The 15,566-nt window shown below is 47.8% G+C and overlaps 1 protein-coding gene across 2 annotated transcripts; it reads left to right on the top strand.

Moving 5' to 3' along the window:
* The first annotated feature begins 1,833 nt into the window (after positions 1–1,833).
* On the top strand, positions 1,834–13,691 carry DHRS7C (dehydrogenase/reductase 7C). 2 transcript variants are annotated; one of them, XM_052657929.1, is made up of 7 exons: positions 1,834–1,986; positions 2,194–2,353; positions 5,350–5,462; positions 7,109–7,319; positions 9,187–9,279; positions 12,074–12,229; positions 13,432–13,691. In XM_052657929.1, the coding sequence occupies exons 2-7, from the start codon at positions 2,200–2,202 to the stop codon at positions 13,638–13,640; spliced, it is 936 nt and encodes a 311-aa protein (XP_052513889.1). In that variant the 5' UTR covers positions 1,834–1,986; positions 2,194–2,199; the 3' UTR covers positions 13,641–13,691. The 2 variants fall into 2 exon arrangements, with proteins under 2 accessions (XP_052513889.1, XP_052513888.1); XM_052657928.1 differs by having other exon boundaries at positions 7,106–7,319.
* Positions 13,692–15,566: the final 1,875 nt, after the last annotated feature.

The following is a 15,566-nucleotide window of genomic DNA, read 5'->3' as shown; positions in this document are numbered from 1 at the left end:
TTTCATTTTTGGCCACACCACATGGCATGTGGGATCTAGTTCCCTGTCTAGGGACTGAATCCATGCCCCCTGCATTGGAAACACAGGATCTTAACCACAGGAACCCCAGGGAAGTTCCCCTTTTATATTTTTTAAGTCTTGATTTTATTCAAGTACAACATGCCTACAAAAAAATTACCCAAACCCTAAGTGTACAGCTTAGGAATAATCAGACAGTGGACACGGTCCCTCAGATCAAGGCATCTCATCTCCATCTGTCTCTCTTTGCTATAAGACAAATTCAGGTGGATTTTAATTCCTCCATATATTGCAATAATCTGTTTGCAGGTCTATTCCCCTCTTATGAGCTGTCAGTTACTTCTCTATAGCACGAACTGTCCTCTGTACCTCCCAGCATTGAAAACAATCAGGCATATAGAACTCTCCAACACACACACACACACACATATATGTGTGTGTGTGTGTGTGTGTGTGTATACACACATACACATCTATGTTTATAGAATTGATGCTCTTGAACTTTGGTGTTGGAGAAGACTCTTGAGAGTCCCTTGGACTGCAAGGAGATCCAACCAGTCCATTCTGAAGGAGATCAGCCCTGGGATTTCTTTGGAAGGAATGATGCTGAAGCTGAAACTCCAGTACTTTGGCCACCTCATGTGACGAGTTGACTCATTGGAAAAGATTCTGATGCTGGAAGGGATTGGGGGCAGGAGGAGAAGGGGACGACAGAGGATGAGATGGCTGGATGGCATCACCGACTCGATGGACGTTAGTCCGAGTGAACTCTGGGAGTTGGTGATGGACAGGGAGGCCTGGCGTGCTGCAATTCATGGGGTCGCAAAGAGTCAGACACGACTGAGCGACTGAACTGAACTGAACTGATGCACATAGGTTGCCTGACTGAGCCGGGGCATCTCTCACCTCTCAAGCCTATCCAGGGTCCTGAGGAATGAGCCCTGATATGCATTAAGGAAAGGCAACCGGGGAACCAATGCAGACGAGGCAAAAATTGCCAGAGAGAAGGGAGAAACTGAAACCAACAGCGCGGCAATGGACCAGACCCATTCTGGGGGTGGTGCAGAGTCACCTCCTGTATTCTTTCTTTCTTTCATTATTTTTGGCTCTTCTGGGTTTTCACTGCTGTTTGCAGGCTTTCTCTAGTTGCAGTGCACGGGCTTCTCACTGTGGTGGTTTCTCTTGTTATAGAGCATGGGCTCTAAGCACACAGGCATCAGTAAATACTGCAGCACTCGGCTCTGTAGTTGTAGCACAGGGCCTCATTAGTTGTAGCTCAGGGGCCCTAGAGCATGCAGGCTTAATCACTAAAGAGAACAGAGCGATCTTCTCAGAGTCTGTTACTAAGCTGCAGAATCTTATTCTCCCAACAGTCCTGCAAGATGAGACTATTGTGCCCACTCTACAGATGAGAAGACTGAGGCTCCAAGAGCAGGAAGCACTTGAAAGAGGAACAGCCCCAAACTGCCAAACTGCCCTTTCCCATAGTTCATGTCACACCTTCAAGTGGTTCATCCGTTCTGTTTAACAGATTTTCTGTGTTTTTTTCACCTCCATCCAGAAAGTTCTCTTGCTGCTGGAGTCTGAGCTACCTGGAAGCTACCTGATAGGAGAGTTAGGACGTGAGGGTGGGGATTTTTGTGCTGAAATCCCAGGTCCTGATCCCTAAGGTTCATCCCTGAACTGCAGAGGAACTTCTACTAGAGAGGCACCCAGGAGAGCTTTAAAAGGCTTGGCAGGGACTCTGAAATCAGACCCGGCCAGCATGTGTTCCTGAATATCAGCAGAGACACTATATTTACCATGAAAGCCCTTTAGAACACTGACAGCTATAAATAGCCATTAGGGCCCAAGCAAGTGGCCTTAATGCATGGCTTTCCTTCAAAAAATGCAGACACATTTTAATTAAATTTGTAATTAACCTCTGGGAGGGCAGGTCCCCGGATTCCATCCGCTTCTGAAGACACTGTGAGTAATTCCCTCTTCATGACTATTTGGGGATTAGCACGTGGCCAGGAGCTCTGGAAGCAGCACTCAGGGGGTTTGCACAGAGCCTGGCTCCCGGAGAGGAGGCTCCGGGCTCAGGGCTTGACTGTGCCCTGCATCCTTGGGCCTCCTCTGCCCCAGGTTCCGAGTCTCTTTGTCAAGCGAGTTCCTTTTCCCCACTTTCCCCAGAGCGAGATGGGGGTCACCGCCGTGCTCATGCTGCCCCTGCTGCTGTTAGGAATCAGTGGCCTCCTCTTCATCTACCAGGAGGTGTCCCGGCTGTGGTCCAAGTCAGTTGTGCAGAACAAAGTGGTGGTCATCACCGACGCCATCTCGGGACTGGGCAAGGGTAAGCGAGCTTCGGGCTTCCCCGACGGCTCAGTGGTAAAGAATCCGCCTGCAATGCAGGAGACTTGGGTTTGATCCCTGGGGCGGGAGGACCCCCTGGAGAAGGGAATGGCAACCCACTCCCGTATTCTTGCCTGGAGAATCCCATGGACAGAGGCACCTGGTGGGCTGCAGTCTATGGGGTCACAGAGTCGGACACAACTAGGCACACACAGATGAGCTTCACAGCCTCTTGTGCCCACTTCTGCCCTGAAGGATGAGAGGCCATAGGGTGGGGAGTGGGTGTGCCCTCTGGGCAGGAGGGTGTGGGTCAGGGCTGAGTTCTCTCCCAGCATCTGTTAATCAGCCAATGTCCTCTCTTGGAGGCCAAAGCTTTCTTGCCTGAGAAATGAGGGGATTGGAATACCTAGGGTTGCAAATACACAGCCTACAGGCCAAAATCAGTCTGCAGAAGTGATTTGCTTTGCCTGCAGGGAGTTTCTAGAAATTTTGAAATTCAAAGCCCTTAGCTGGGGTAGCGAACTGGTGATGAGGCCAGACCTGTGAGCTGGGTTCAATTCTTGACTCCACCAATTACTAACTGGTGATGCACTGCTCCGCCTTGGATTTCTCATCTGAAAGCAAGGATGATAATACTCTGTGCCTCGTAATGCGGTTGTGATGACTAAATGAATGAAGAAATGGAAATCCCTTAGGACAGTGCCTGGTGCTGTCATGGGCACCTCTCAAATGTTAGCAGTGGCGATAATAATGAACAAATCACGCAGAGCATGCAAATGCCAGCATGCCACACACCCCATAATCCCTGTTGTCTTACGATTGGCCTGATTCAGCCACATCACTTCCCGGTTTTGAAGGCATTTAGAAGTAACTTGAGAAGCTGGGAGTTGGGGTGTGACCTTCAGTAAACTCTTATGGTGGCTTTAGCATGCTGCTAACCGCAGTGATTCTGAGTTCAAAGTGCTCCATTTCTCAGGTCCCAGGCAAAAAAAAAAGTGAGGGGCATTGAGCAGATGAGGTAAGTTCCACATAGCCCACAGCACACACCCGGTCGCACAGAACCTGACCGAACCCAGTGGGTAGCACTGGAGAGTAGCAAGAGGGCCAGAGCCAAGCTGTCTCCTAGGGAAACCAGACAGAAAGAGATGTCAGGACTTCTGACTTTGCCCCAAACCCACATAATTCGGCCAAGTCAGGAATAAAGTTACCTTGTACCCACTGTGTCTGCAGCAAGAATGATCTTCAAAATACTTAACCACTGCACTTAAACTGCTTCAGAGAACACAAACCTTGCCTGTGTTTCATCACCTCTAAGACACATCATTTTCTTCCTTTAACCGTTCCTGAAATTGAGCTGGTGGTGGGGGTTTAGTCGCTAAATGGTGTCCGACTCTTGTGACCCTATCAACTGTAGCCTGCCAGGCTCTTCCGTCCATGGGATTCTCCCAGCAAGAATATTGGAGTGGTTTCCCAGAAATTGAGCTAATTGTCTTTTAATCAACGGTCTCTTACGATGGCCCTAGGCCATCTTTGTGTATTTTAATATCGCTGAAATCATAAAGTCTCTTTCAGACTAATAGCTTCTGGTCTGTGAAACACGACCTCCAGGGCTGCCCACACCCAGCGCAGCTGCCGCTGCCACTGAGGATTACAGCCCAAACTCGGGAAGACTAGCCATTCTCCCTCCGAATGGTTTCCTTTAGTGAATTCTCTTATTATAAAAACCACATATATTTAAAAGGATCTTTCAAGAAAAAAGAACCGAGGGACTTCCCTGGTGGTCCAGTGGCTAAAACCCTGTAGGTTCTGTTTCTAGGGAACTCAACATAACAAACCACTGCGTGGGATGACTGTGAGAATCAAATAAGCTAATATGTGTAAACCTCTTTCAATAGCCACTCAAGCAAGTAAACTGCCAAAGGCTGTTAGCTCTTATTGTTTCGTTTGTTGGCTGTGCTGGGTCTTCCTCGCTGCGCGTGGGGTTTCTCTAGTTGCAGCAAACGGGGGCTGCTTTTCGGTACGTGGGCTTCTCATTGCAGGGCGCGGGCTACTTCGCAGCGCATGACCTTCTCCCTGCAGGGCTTCTGTTGTTGCAGAGCATAGGCTCTAGGGAATGTGGGCTTCAGTAGCTGTAGCATGTGGGCTCAGTGATTGTGGCCCGTGGGCTTTAGTTGCTCCACAGACTGTAGGATATTCCCGGACCAGGGATCAAACCTGTGTCCCCTACAATGGCAGGTGGATTCTTCTCCATTGCTCCACCAGGGAAGTCCAGCTTTTATTGTTCTTAAATATCAATGTCATTGCCACAGAAAAATACTTGTATCTACCAATCACTGCCCAGTTGAGAACATTGAGCAAGCAAGAAATTCATCTAGAATAAAATGAACTAGACAGAAGACAGCTTCACTTTTTTTGTTGTTGTTGTTAATAAAAAGAACCCTAGCTGGGGCATCAACCCACAATGAAAATGTAGAGGAAACTAGTGACATTTGATCTCCAAAAAAAAAACAAAAAGTAGCAACTGTCTCCAATATCCTCAGACTGAGATATACTTAACACTGTGCTTCTGGGGGTCTTATTGGACAGAGTCATCTTTCTGTCCAGTTTAAGAAAGACTATACCAGGATTTCCCTGGTGGTTCAGTGGTTAAGACTCCACTCTCCCAATGCAGGGGGCACAGGTTCAATCCCTGGTGAGGAAACTAAGATCCCATATGCCACACATGGCCAAAAAGAAAGAAACAGTGTCCCCAAAATCAGAACTGCCCAGTGGAGGAGGGGCTATTTCATGCCCCTGTGAGCTGCCCTTCACAGAAGGCAGCCATGCTGAGGCTGGAAACAAGAAGACATTCCAGAGGAGGTTGAATGCAATGTCCTCTAAAGGAACTCATAGCCCTAAGACTTCTGAATTCTTTGAATCCTCAAATTTGTAACCACCCCATCCCCCATCAGCAGTTTCATCCACACAGTGCGTCCTGTCCTCCCTTCTTCCTCACAGAGTGTGCTCGGGTGTTCCATACTGGTGGAGCCAGGCTGGTGCTGTGTGGAAAGAACTGGGAGAGGCTTCAGAGTCTATACGATGCCCTGATCAGTGTGGCTGATCCCAGCAAGGTAAGGCCTTCGGGCAGCCAGCATGGGCAACCCCTGGGTTCCCTTAGTCTTCGTGCTTGTCACAGAGCAGCTCTGGGTGAAATCTAGTGATAGCTTTGGGGAAAGGTAATCTTGACACAGCCGACTTGGGGGTTGATTCATTTTGAACCCTCACCACGCCAAAAATTTCTTCTCTAGCCTCTGAGCCCCACCCCATTCTATTTAAGTCAGACTCAGAGGACCCAGAAGATACAGTATGTCATAGACACAGCTCTGTTTATAAATTCTCATGGCTGACTTTTTAAATAATACTTCAGTTAATATCTCCCTCAAAGAGGGACTTCCCTGGTGATCCAGTGATCAGGACTCAGTGCTGTCACTGCAGGGGGCCATGTTCAATCTCTGGTCGGGAAACTAAGATTCCTCAAGCCATGATGTGCAGCCCCAAGTTTTTTATTTCCTTGAAAGAAATCAGGGAAATGACGTCCCTGTCCATGAAGTTATATAGCAGGTAAACACATTTCAATGAAGCTGGGGTTTTCAAGGCATTTCTGGATCATTGTTTAAGAAATTGCTTTCAGAGTTCTCTTTAAGAATTTTTTTTTTTTTTTTTTTGCCCCTCTACATGGCATGTGGAAGTACCCAACCAAGGGTCAAATCCAGGCCGCCTGCATTGGAAACAGAGTCTTAACCACTGGACCACCAGGGAAGTGTCAAGAATTTTTTTTTTTTTTTAATAATCTTTGCCCTTGATGTTGAATTGGATTTTGGATAAAGCCAAAAATAATTCAGAACTAAGTCTGGTATTTGAGGAGATGGAGCAAAAGGATAACACCACAACCCCAAAGCATGTTTCTTGGGATTTTATCAGGTATTGGTTGTGAGGTAGTAAAAAGGATGGTCTGAGGTCAACTGTGTGGGAAATACTGAGTTAGAGAAAGCTTCTCTGTCTGATTTCCTTACTGCAGGACTTTTCAGAACCTTTGTTATGTAAATATGCATTGTGTTACCTCCAAGAAGAATGTTTAGTAGTCTATATTTCCCAAATATATTGAACCAGAGGACATGCTTTTTTAAGGGCATATCTCAGGACTCATATTTGTGAAACACTGGGATTGTATCTGCCATGTGGCATCATCAATTTTTCCACCTGTAGTCCTTCTAAATCATGGAAATCTTGATGACAGCATGTTTAGAGCTGAACACAATGCCTTGTACCTATACAGATGGTGTTTCAAAAAACTTATATCAAGTATATGATTTTGGCCAAAAAACAAACGTGGCTACAAAGTACTGGGCAGATTCTCTCGTGGCTAGGAAGCCAGTCTGAAAGCCATTTCCAAAGAGGAGCTCAGAAATGTCATTAAAAAAATGACATCAGAGAATCTATGCACAGCTTCCATTTGGATTTCTCAGTTCTGGCCTCTTAACCAGAAGATCAAACTTTGTAGTGCATGTTTACATGTTGGGAATGTTATTGTTGCCTTGGTCCCCAAGGATGCATTTTCTCCATCAGTTTCCCTTCCCCAGTTATCTCTGCTTCACTTAATCATCTGTAGTCATTCCACAAGCTCTGAGTTTCAAAAGGGGCAACTCTTAGATGGAAGGGCCCCAAGGTCTGTGGGGATATTCCCACACGTGCCTTGACTTTCTCGTTGGTCCAGCAGACATTCACCCCAAAGCTGGTCCTCTTGGATCTCTCAGACATCAGCTGTGTCCAGGATGTGGCCAAAGAGGTCCTGGATTGCTACGGCTGCGTGGACATCCTCATCAACAACGCCAGCATGAAGGTGAAGGGACCTGCCCATAAGATTTCTCTGGAGCTCGACAAAAAGATCATGGATGCCAATTACTTTGGACCCATCATATTGACCAAAGGTCTCGTGAGTTTGACCTTCCCATGGAATCCTGGGTCACTGGGCTGCTCAAGAGGTCTCTATTATGTCTCCATATAGTCATCCACTTCCGGATGGAGCCTCTAGTCCTCTTCAGAAAAATCCCTGCTTGTTTGGTGAAAGCTTTCAGTGTTTGATTATAAATGCTGATGAAAGAAAAGGGATTATGAAAGTCTCTTCTCTGTGCAGTCCCTTTCCCAAACCCTGCCCTTTACTTCCCTTTTCTTACTCACATCCCTGGCTCCCCTCCAATCCCATTCCATGTTTCTGGACCATTGTCTTCATCCCCTGCAAACCTTCTACTATATCCACCTTGTGGTTGATCTGCTCCTAATAATGACAGTTGGTCCAGTGTTGAAATTCTGTCCTCAGTCATGAAGAAAAGAGTTTATCCCAAACTATAAACGACCCAGAATACCGTCAATTCCTTTTCAGAAACAGGAAAGTGTTAGTTGCTCAGTCGTGGCCGACTCTTTGTGACCTCATAGACTGTAGCCCACCAGGCTCCTCTGTCCATGGGATTTTTCAGGCAAGAATACTGGGGTAGGTAACCATTTCTTTGTCCAGAAGATCTTCCCAACCCAGTGATCAAACCTGCATCTCCTACATTACAGGCAGATTCTTTATGGTCCCTTTGTGGAGATTCTAACAACCAAGTTCAAAAGCTGGTCTGAAGCTAGGGTGGGGGTTGTGGAATAGCTAGAGATGACATGGAATAGAACCAAGAGTTACAGCCCTTCCCCCACCCTAAATAAAGTTTATCAAAGCGGAATCACAAAAGGAAGAATATAAGAATATAAGGATATACATTTAGCAAAGGCTGAGAGAGCAGGATCTTCTCAGCCCAGTCGCCGTGGACACGCCCAGCAGCCCAGCCAAGGTGTGTCCTCCCCTCAACCTCTGAGAGCTCCGGTTCCCTGGCAACAAAGTGAGGCATGCTAAGTTGAGTCTTGATTTTTTGCCATCTCCTGATTCCACCTGTGCTATCATTGCTCTATAGCTTTTTCTAAATTTCCTCATTTGTCAATTAATTCTACTTAAGAGGAACTTTTTTTTTTACCATAAATTAAAAATTCCTTTCCTCTCCATAAATGGAAGAAAACCTGAAATCAAAACAAAGTCTTCAGTTTTCCCAAGACACAGGGCTGAGGTCTTTCCTTTTTTCTTTTTTTTTTTTAAAGATTAGCACTTGCAAAAGAAGTTTTAAAGACCCGCCTGAACCAACTTTCCTACTGGAGGAATAGGAGAATTGGAAAGGGAGCTACCTTTCTTACCACTGAAATCAGTGTCACTTCAAGGACATGGATGGGTCATTTAAAATCACCCAGGGTTGGGGACTTCCCTGAAGGTCCAGTGGTTAAGACTCCACCTTCCAATGCAAGAGGTGTGGGTTGGATTCCTGGTAGGGGAGCTAAGATCTCACATGGCTAATGGCCAAAAAACCAAAACATAAAACAGAAGCAATACTGTAACAACTTCAATAACGATTTTAAAAATGGTTCCCATTAAAAATAAAAAAAAAGCTTTAAAAAATATAATAAAATCACCCAGGGTTAGGTTTAGTGGTTAGCACTCGAACTTCAACTGCAGGGGGCCTGGGAATTAAGATCCTGCATGACACAAAAATAATAATAAAATAACCCAGCAATTTACCGGTCAAGCCCAGCCCACTCTTAGGCAACACTGGATAAATGGTGGCTGGGATCCAGCCCACCTGTGTCCCACTGTAATCTAGTTAGCAGGGAGGCAAAGGAGCCTGCGTGATGAGGGGTCTGGGGAAGGGGTCTGCTGGCCGCTGCCTGACTCCGTCTTGGGTTTGTAACCGTGAGTCTTCATCTTGCACTTTCCAGCCCTGCTCCCCAACATGATCTCCCGGAGGACCGGACAAATTGTGTTAGTGAACAACATCCAGGGGAAGCTTGGAATCCCCTTCCGCACAGCCTGTAAGTTGCTAAGACAAGTTTCATCTCAGGTTATGTGTCTTATAAAACAAGAGATGCGGTGTCTAGGACGAAGCATATGGTTACTGGGGGGAGGGGGTCCAGAGATGAAAGCATCCTTTGGCTTTTCTTTCATCCCCTCAGCTCCTATTTTTGAGCACCTACAGCACACAGGTGACTGAGAGATAAAGATAAGTCCTTCCCTCGGACCCCAGAAGCTCATCTTGTTCTATGCTCACAGCAGTTATATCTGTTATTTATACACCTCACCATATCCTCATTCTACAAGCCAGGCATCTGAGCCCCGGCACCTGCATTCTTAACCCTGACGGCCTCAGGACCCTGAGAAATCAGTCTTACATGGGGAATCAGGCTTCCCAGGAAGGAAATGGGAATTCACACCTGTGTCAGGCGTTTTACACACATTTTCTCACTTGGCAAGAGTGATACTACCCTTAATTTATTAATTAATTAATTACCTCTATTTTATGATTTATTTTTACCTGAAGTGGTTTAATATTAGTCTTTTTAAAAAAATTATTTAATATTGGAGTATGGTTGATTCTGGGCTTCCCAGGTGGCATTACTGGTAAGGAACCCACTTGCCAATGCAGGAGATGTTAGAGACATGGGTTTGACCCAGGGTTGGGAAGATCCCCTGGATGAGGGCATAGCAACCCACTCCAGTATTCTGGCCTGGAGAATCCCCATGGACAGAGGAGCCTGGTGGGCTACAGTCCATAGGGTCGCAAAGAGTCAGACACGACTAAAGCAACTTAGCATGCATGGCTGATTTACAACGTTGCGTTAGTTCCACGTGTACAGCAAAGTGACTCAATGATACATATACATACATTCATTCTTTTCCAGATTCTTTTCCTATAATGGTTATTACAGAATATTGAGTAGAGTTCCCTGTGCTATACAATAGGTCCTTATTATCTCTTTTATATATAGTAGTGTGTATATGTCAATCCCAAACTCCTAATTTATCCTTTCCCTCCCCACTTTCCCCTTTGGTAATCATAAACTTGTTTTCAGAGTCTGTGAGTCTTTCTGTTTTGTAAATAAGTTGATTTGTATCATTTTTTTTAGATTCCACATATAAGTGGGATCATATGATATTTGGGAATACCAGACCACCTGACCTGCCTCTTGAGAAATCTGTATGCAGGTCAGGAAGCAACAGTTAGAACTGGACATGGAACAACAGACTGGTTCCAAACAGGAAAAGGAGTACATCAAGGCTATATAGTGTCACCCTGCTTATTTAACATCATGAGAATTGCTGGGCTGGATGAAGCACAAGCTGGAATCAAGATTGCTGGGAGAAATATCATTAACTTCAGACATGCAGATGACACCACCCTTATGGCAGAAAGTGAAGAAGAACTAAAAAGCCTCTTGATGAAAGTGAAAGAGGAGAGTGAAAAAGTTGGCTTAAAGCTCAACATTCAGAAAACTCAGATCATGGCATCTGATTCCATCACTTCATGGGAAATAGAGGAGGAAACAGTGACAGACTTTATTTTTTAGGCTCCAAAATCACTGCAGCCATGAAATTAAAAGACGCTTACTCCTTGGAAGAAAAGTTATGACCAACCCAGACAGCATATTAAAAAGCAGAGACATTACTTTGCCGACAAAAGTCTGTCTAATCAAGGCTATGGTTTTTCCAGTAGTCATGTATGGATGTGAGAGTTGGACTATAAAGAAAGCTGAGTGCTGAAGAATTGATGCTTTTGAACTGTGGTGTTGGAGAAGATTCTTGAGAGTCCCTTGGACTGCAAGGAGATCCACCCAGTCCATCCTAAAGGAAATCAGTCCTGAATATTCATTGGAAGGACTGATGTTGAAGCTGAAACTGCAATACTTTGGCCACCTGATGTGAAGAACCGACTCATTTGAAAAGATCCTGATGCTGGGAAAGATTGAAGGGGGGAGGAGAAGGGGATGACAGAGGATGAGATGGTTGGATGGCACCACCAACTCAATGGACATGAGTTTGAGTAGGATCCAGGAGCTGGTGATGGACAGGGAGGCCTGGCATGCTGCAGTCCATGGGGTCACAAAGAGTCAGGCACGACTGAGCAACTGAACTGAACTGATTTGTCTCTGACTTATTTCACTTAGTATGATAATTTCTAGATCCATCCATGTTGCTGCCAACGGCATGATTTTATTCTTTTCATGGCTGAGTAAGATTCCAGTGTGCGGCATCCCGGGTGGTCAAGAACCTGCCTGCCAAACGCAGGAGACGTGAGTTCGGTCCTTGGGAAGGTGACCTAGAGAAGGAAATGGCAACTGGCTCAAGTATTCTTGCCTGGTAAACCCCATGGACAGAAGGACCTGACCGGCTACAGTCCACAGCGTTGCAAAGAGCTGGACAGGACTGAGTCACTGAGTGTACACACACAATATTCCAGTGTATATACCTACCACATTCTCTTTATCCATTTATCTGTTGATGGGCATTTCGGTTGCTTCCATACCTTGCCTATTGTAAATTGGGCTGCAAGTGGACATTTTAAAGACAAGAAAACTGAATCTCTGAGGGTAAAACTGGCCACTTGCCCAAAGTCACACAGTGGAATACTAGCTAAACTGGACTGGGTCCCATCTCTGCATCTGCCCGCTGCTTCACAAGGGCTCTCTGTCCGCATCTACGAAGTGAGGGGCAAGGCTGGGGATTTTGCGGCCTCACCCAGCAGAGCCTGTAGGGATGTGTGTCTCCAACCCCCTCCTGGGAGGCACAGCGGGATCCGTGCCCACCCCCCGGGGCTGGTTTCTCTTCCAGACGCCGCCTCCAAGCACGCGGCACTCGGCTTCTTCGACTGCCTGCGGGCGGAAGTGGAGGAATATGATGTGGTCGTCAGCACCGTGAGTCCCACCTTCATCCGCTCCTACCACGTTGATCCAGGCCAAGGAAACTGGGAGGCCTCCATATGGAAATGTGAGCTTTCAGAGCACAGCTGGAGGGAACGGGGCTGGGGAGGGCTTGTGGGGGAGCGGGGTACGCCCAGGGTGGCAGGGGGTGAGGTTTGGATACCGTGGGGACGGCGTGTTCCTGAAGTGTGAGACTGGGGAGATGGGGTGTCTGCACCCAGCTGGCAGCGGGGAGGGGCCCCAAAACTTCAGTCCCAAGGCACCAGGTAGAGGGAAGCCTCCTTAACCCACAGCCAGCAGACCAAGGCCGCTGGGCTCCATCACTCACAGGCTGTGTGACCTTGGTCCCGGGACTGCCCGTCTCTGGGCCTCAGTTTCCCATGCGGAAGAGCCAGGATTTGGTTTTGGAGAACCTTCTGCTCCCCCTTCCCTAGGTGGCAGCACAGAGGAGAAGCTCAGAGTGTGGCCCAGAGTGACTACTCTGAAACTCCCCTGTGTCTCATATTAAGTATTGGAACAGCAGCAACTCCCTTCACCTCTCTATCTGTTTCCCCTTTGGAAAATGAGAGATGATGGTAAACACCAACCTGGTAGAGTCCTAGAAAGGAAAGTTCCAGCTCACAGAGTTTGGAACAGCAACTAGCACATCCTGAGTGCTCCGTAAGTGCACCTGTGATCTCTATTCTAGAATGCTCTACACAGAGCAGCTACCTCACAAGGCTCAGTGGTAAAGAATCCACCTGCCAATGCAGAAGACGTGGGTTCAATTTCTGGGTGGGGAAGATCCCCTGGAGAAGGAAATGGCAACCCACTTCTGGGAAGTCCCATGGCTATATGGCCTGTCAAGCCACCCATGAGGTTGCAAAAGAGTCGGATGCCACTTAGTGATTGAACAACAACAAAGACGTGGGCAACCTGTTCCCGGAGGCACTGGACAAGCACAGCCTGGCAACAATCATGAATAGCAGCCCCTTCATATATCTGACACCTTCTTACCTTCTAAACTCTTTCTCATCCCTTCCACTACTCATAACTACCCTGGGATGTCAAAGGGCCGGAAACTGCACCCACTTTACAGATGCAGACGCTGGGGCACGGCGGGTAAAGTGCCTGCTCATAGTGCATGGCCAGCGGCCAGCACATGCAGGGTTGGCCCTGAGGCTGGGACTCCAGCACCTCACACCCCTCCCCACCTCGGGGGGTGGGGCTTTGACCACCTCCCCCCTCCCGAGGGTATGAGCCCCGCCCCTTCCTGGGGGTGCTTTTCAGTCTTTTTCAGGAAGCTGACCTACGGGGCGCACCCTGTGGACGTGGCGGAGGAGGTGATGCGCACGGTGAGACGTAAGAAGCAAGAGGTCTTCCTGGCCAACCCCATCCCCAAGGCCGCTGTGTACGTCCGCACCTTGTTCCCCGAGCTCTTTTTCGCCGTGGTGGCCTGTGGGGTGAAGGAGAAACTCAGCGTCCCGGAGGAGGGTTAACCGCCGGGCTTCAAACAGGTCTCCTCGAGGGGAATAAAGGTTTTGCTGGTAGGTGGTGGGTCCTTCCATCTTCTCAACACAGGGGTGGGGGTGGAGGTGGGGAGGGAACAGTTCCCCGCAGCTGCACTCCATGTGGGAGATACTCACCATCACAGTTAGGGTGGCCCTCAGTCACTCCGGGCCTCCAGGTGTCTCCCATGCGACATACCCAGGACAGATTTCCAGAAGCTTCTCAACTGTATAAGGTGACAGTCCAGCAGAAAAACAGGACCCGTAATGGGCTCAACACACACACACGCCATCAGCCTGCCCAGGCACTCAGAAAACCACCTCCATTTTACCTAAGGGTGATCTGGCCAGTCAGCCGCCCACCGTAGAAGCTGGACTTGCAGCTCCTTAGGGAAGCGCTGCTAAATAGAACTTTCTAGAATGATGGAAATATTGTATCGTCTGCCGTGTCCAGTGCGGCAACCACCAGCCATGTGTGGCTGTTAGGTACTTAAAATGTGGCCTGTGCAACTGAGAAAGGGAATTTTTTATTTTATTTAATTTGCATTAATTTAAATTTAAATAGCTGCATGGGGCTAGTGGCTCCCAGGTTGGCATTACAGCAGAGCTGTAATCCTTGGTCTTGGCAGCAGAATCAGCCCTTTTCCCTGGATTTCATTTGTCCCAAGAGGAGCCCAGGCACAGATGTTTAAATTTTTTTTCCAGTGGATTCTAAATTGCAACAAATCTTGAGAACTTCTGCCCCGGGGCATCCAGCTCATTCCAGCCTTTTCTTACATTCTCAAAGCAAAATTCATTTAAAACTGCCATTGTTATTATTGGTGGGTGTTTCTCTTAGTTTAGTTTTTCTTAAACACAACAGTTAATGATTCTTCAGATCTTGGAAAATGTAGGATATATTTTTTGCACTAATTTTGTAACTACTGCTTCAAACTTTTTCTAATATTTATAGTTGAAAGAGGGCCCAAATTTCCTCCCTGAACCCAAGCCATTTACAAAATTAACACACGTGGTACACATCCACATGTACATATCCCTGAATTTATAAAGGAAGATGTCAGGGACTTACTTCCCTGGTGGCCCACCTTCCAAGGCAAGGGACTCAGGTTTGATCCCTGGTTGGGGAACTAAGATCCCTATGCTGCAGGGCAACTAAGCCCAAGAGCTGCAAACGAAGACCCAGCGCAGCCAAAAAAAAATAAAAGCACAGTGTCCAGACCATATGATCACCAAGGAACCCAGGCAGCCCCAGGATAAGGCAGCAGGCCAGGATGGGTCTCCAGAATTTAGGACTCTTAAGTCAGGGCAGGCCTAGAGTCAGCAAGATGACCTGTGTCATTCTTGTTGTTGGGTGTCAGGGTGCCTGGAGGTGGCTAGGCCAGCATGATGGAAGGTCAATAGGGGCTGGAGGCAGGGGAGGGACAACACCAGGAAGAAAATGACTGATGTGATTGGTGACTGGAGACAGAGAAGGCAGCTTCGGGACGAGAAGGCTGGAGCCAGCCCTGCAGGCAGTCTTGGGGGTTGCACCAGGACAAGGTCAAGCTTGGCCACCACTCGGCCCCAGACCTGGGGTCCTGACCTGCTCTCTTTAGGGCTCTGCCTCCTCTCAGGGTGGAGTGGGCTAAGGGGCCCCTCCTTTGGTGGTTGGGGTGGGGTGGGTGCGTGGGGAGGGGCTGCGTCCATGCTGGCCCTGATCCACATTCCGGGAGAGCAAAGACTCGAGGACTCCAAGGTGAGGGAAGACCTCGGCCCCTGGGGTTCCTCACAGGAAGCCACGTGGAATGACAGCTCAGGAAGAAAGGCCTCAGGGAGAAAGACATCCGTGTCAGTAGCTCTGCTCCACTGTCCCTGCAGCCAAAGCGGTCAGAGACCTACGGGCGGGTCCATCCTCAGCCGGACTGTCTGGCCGGGACC

This window comes from Budorcas taxicolor, chromosome 19, assembly GCF_023091745.1.
Source record: "Budorcas taxicolor isolate Tak-1 chromosome 19, Takin1.1, whole genome shotgun sequence".
Lineage (NCBI taxonomy): Eukaryota > Metazoa > Chordata > Mammalia > Artiodactyla > Bovidae > Budorcas > Budorcas taxicolor.
This window is presented reverse-complemented; position numbering and strand designations above follow the sequence as displayed.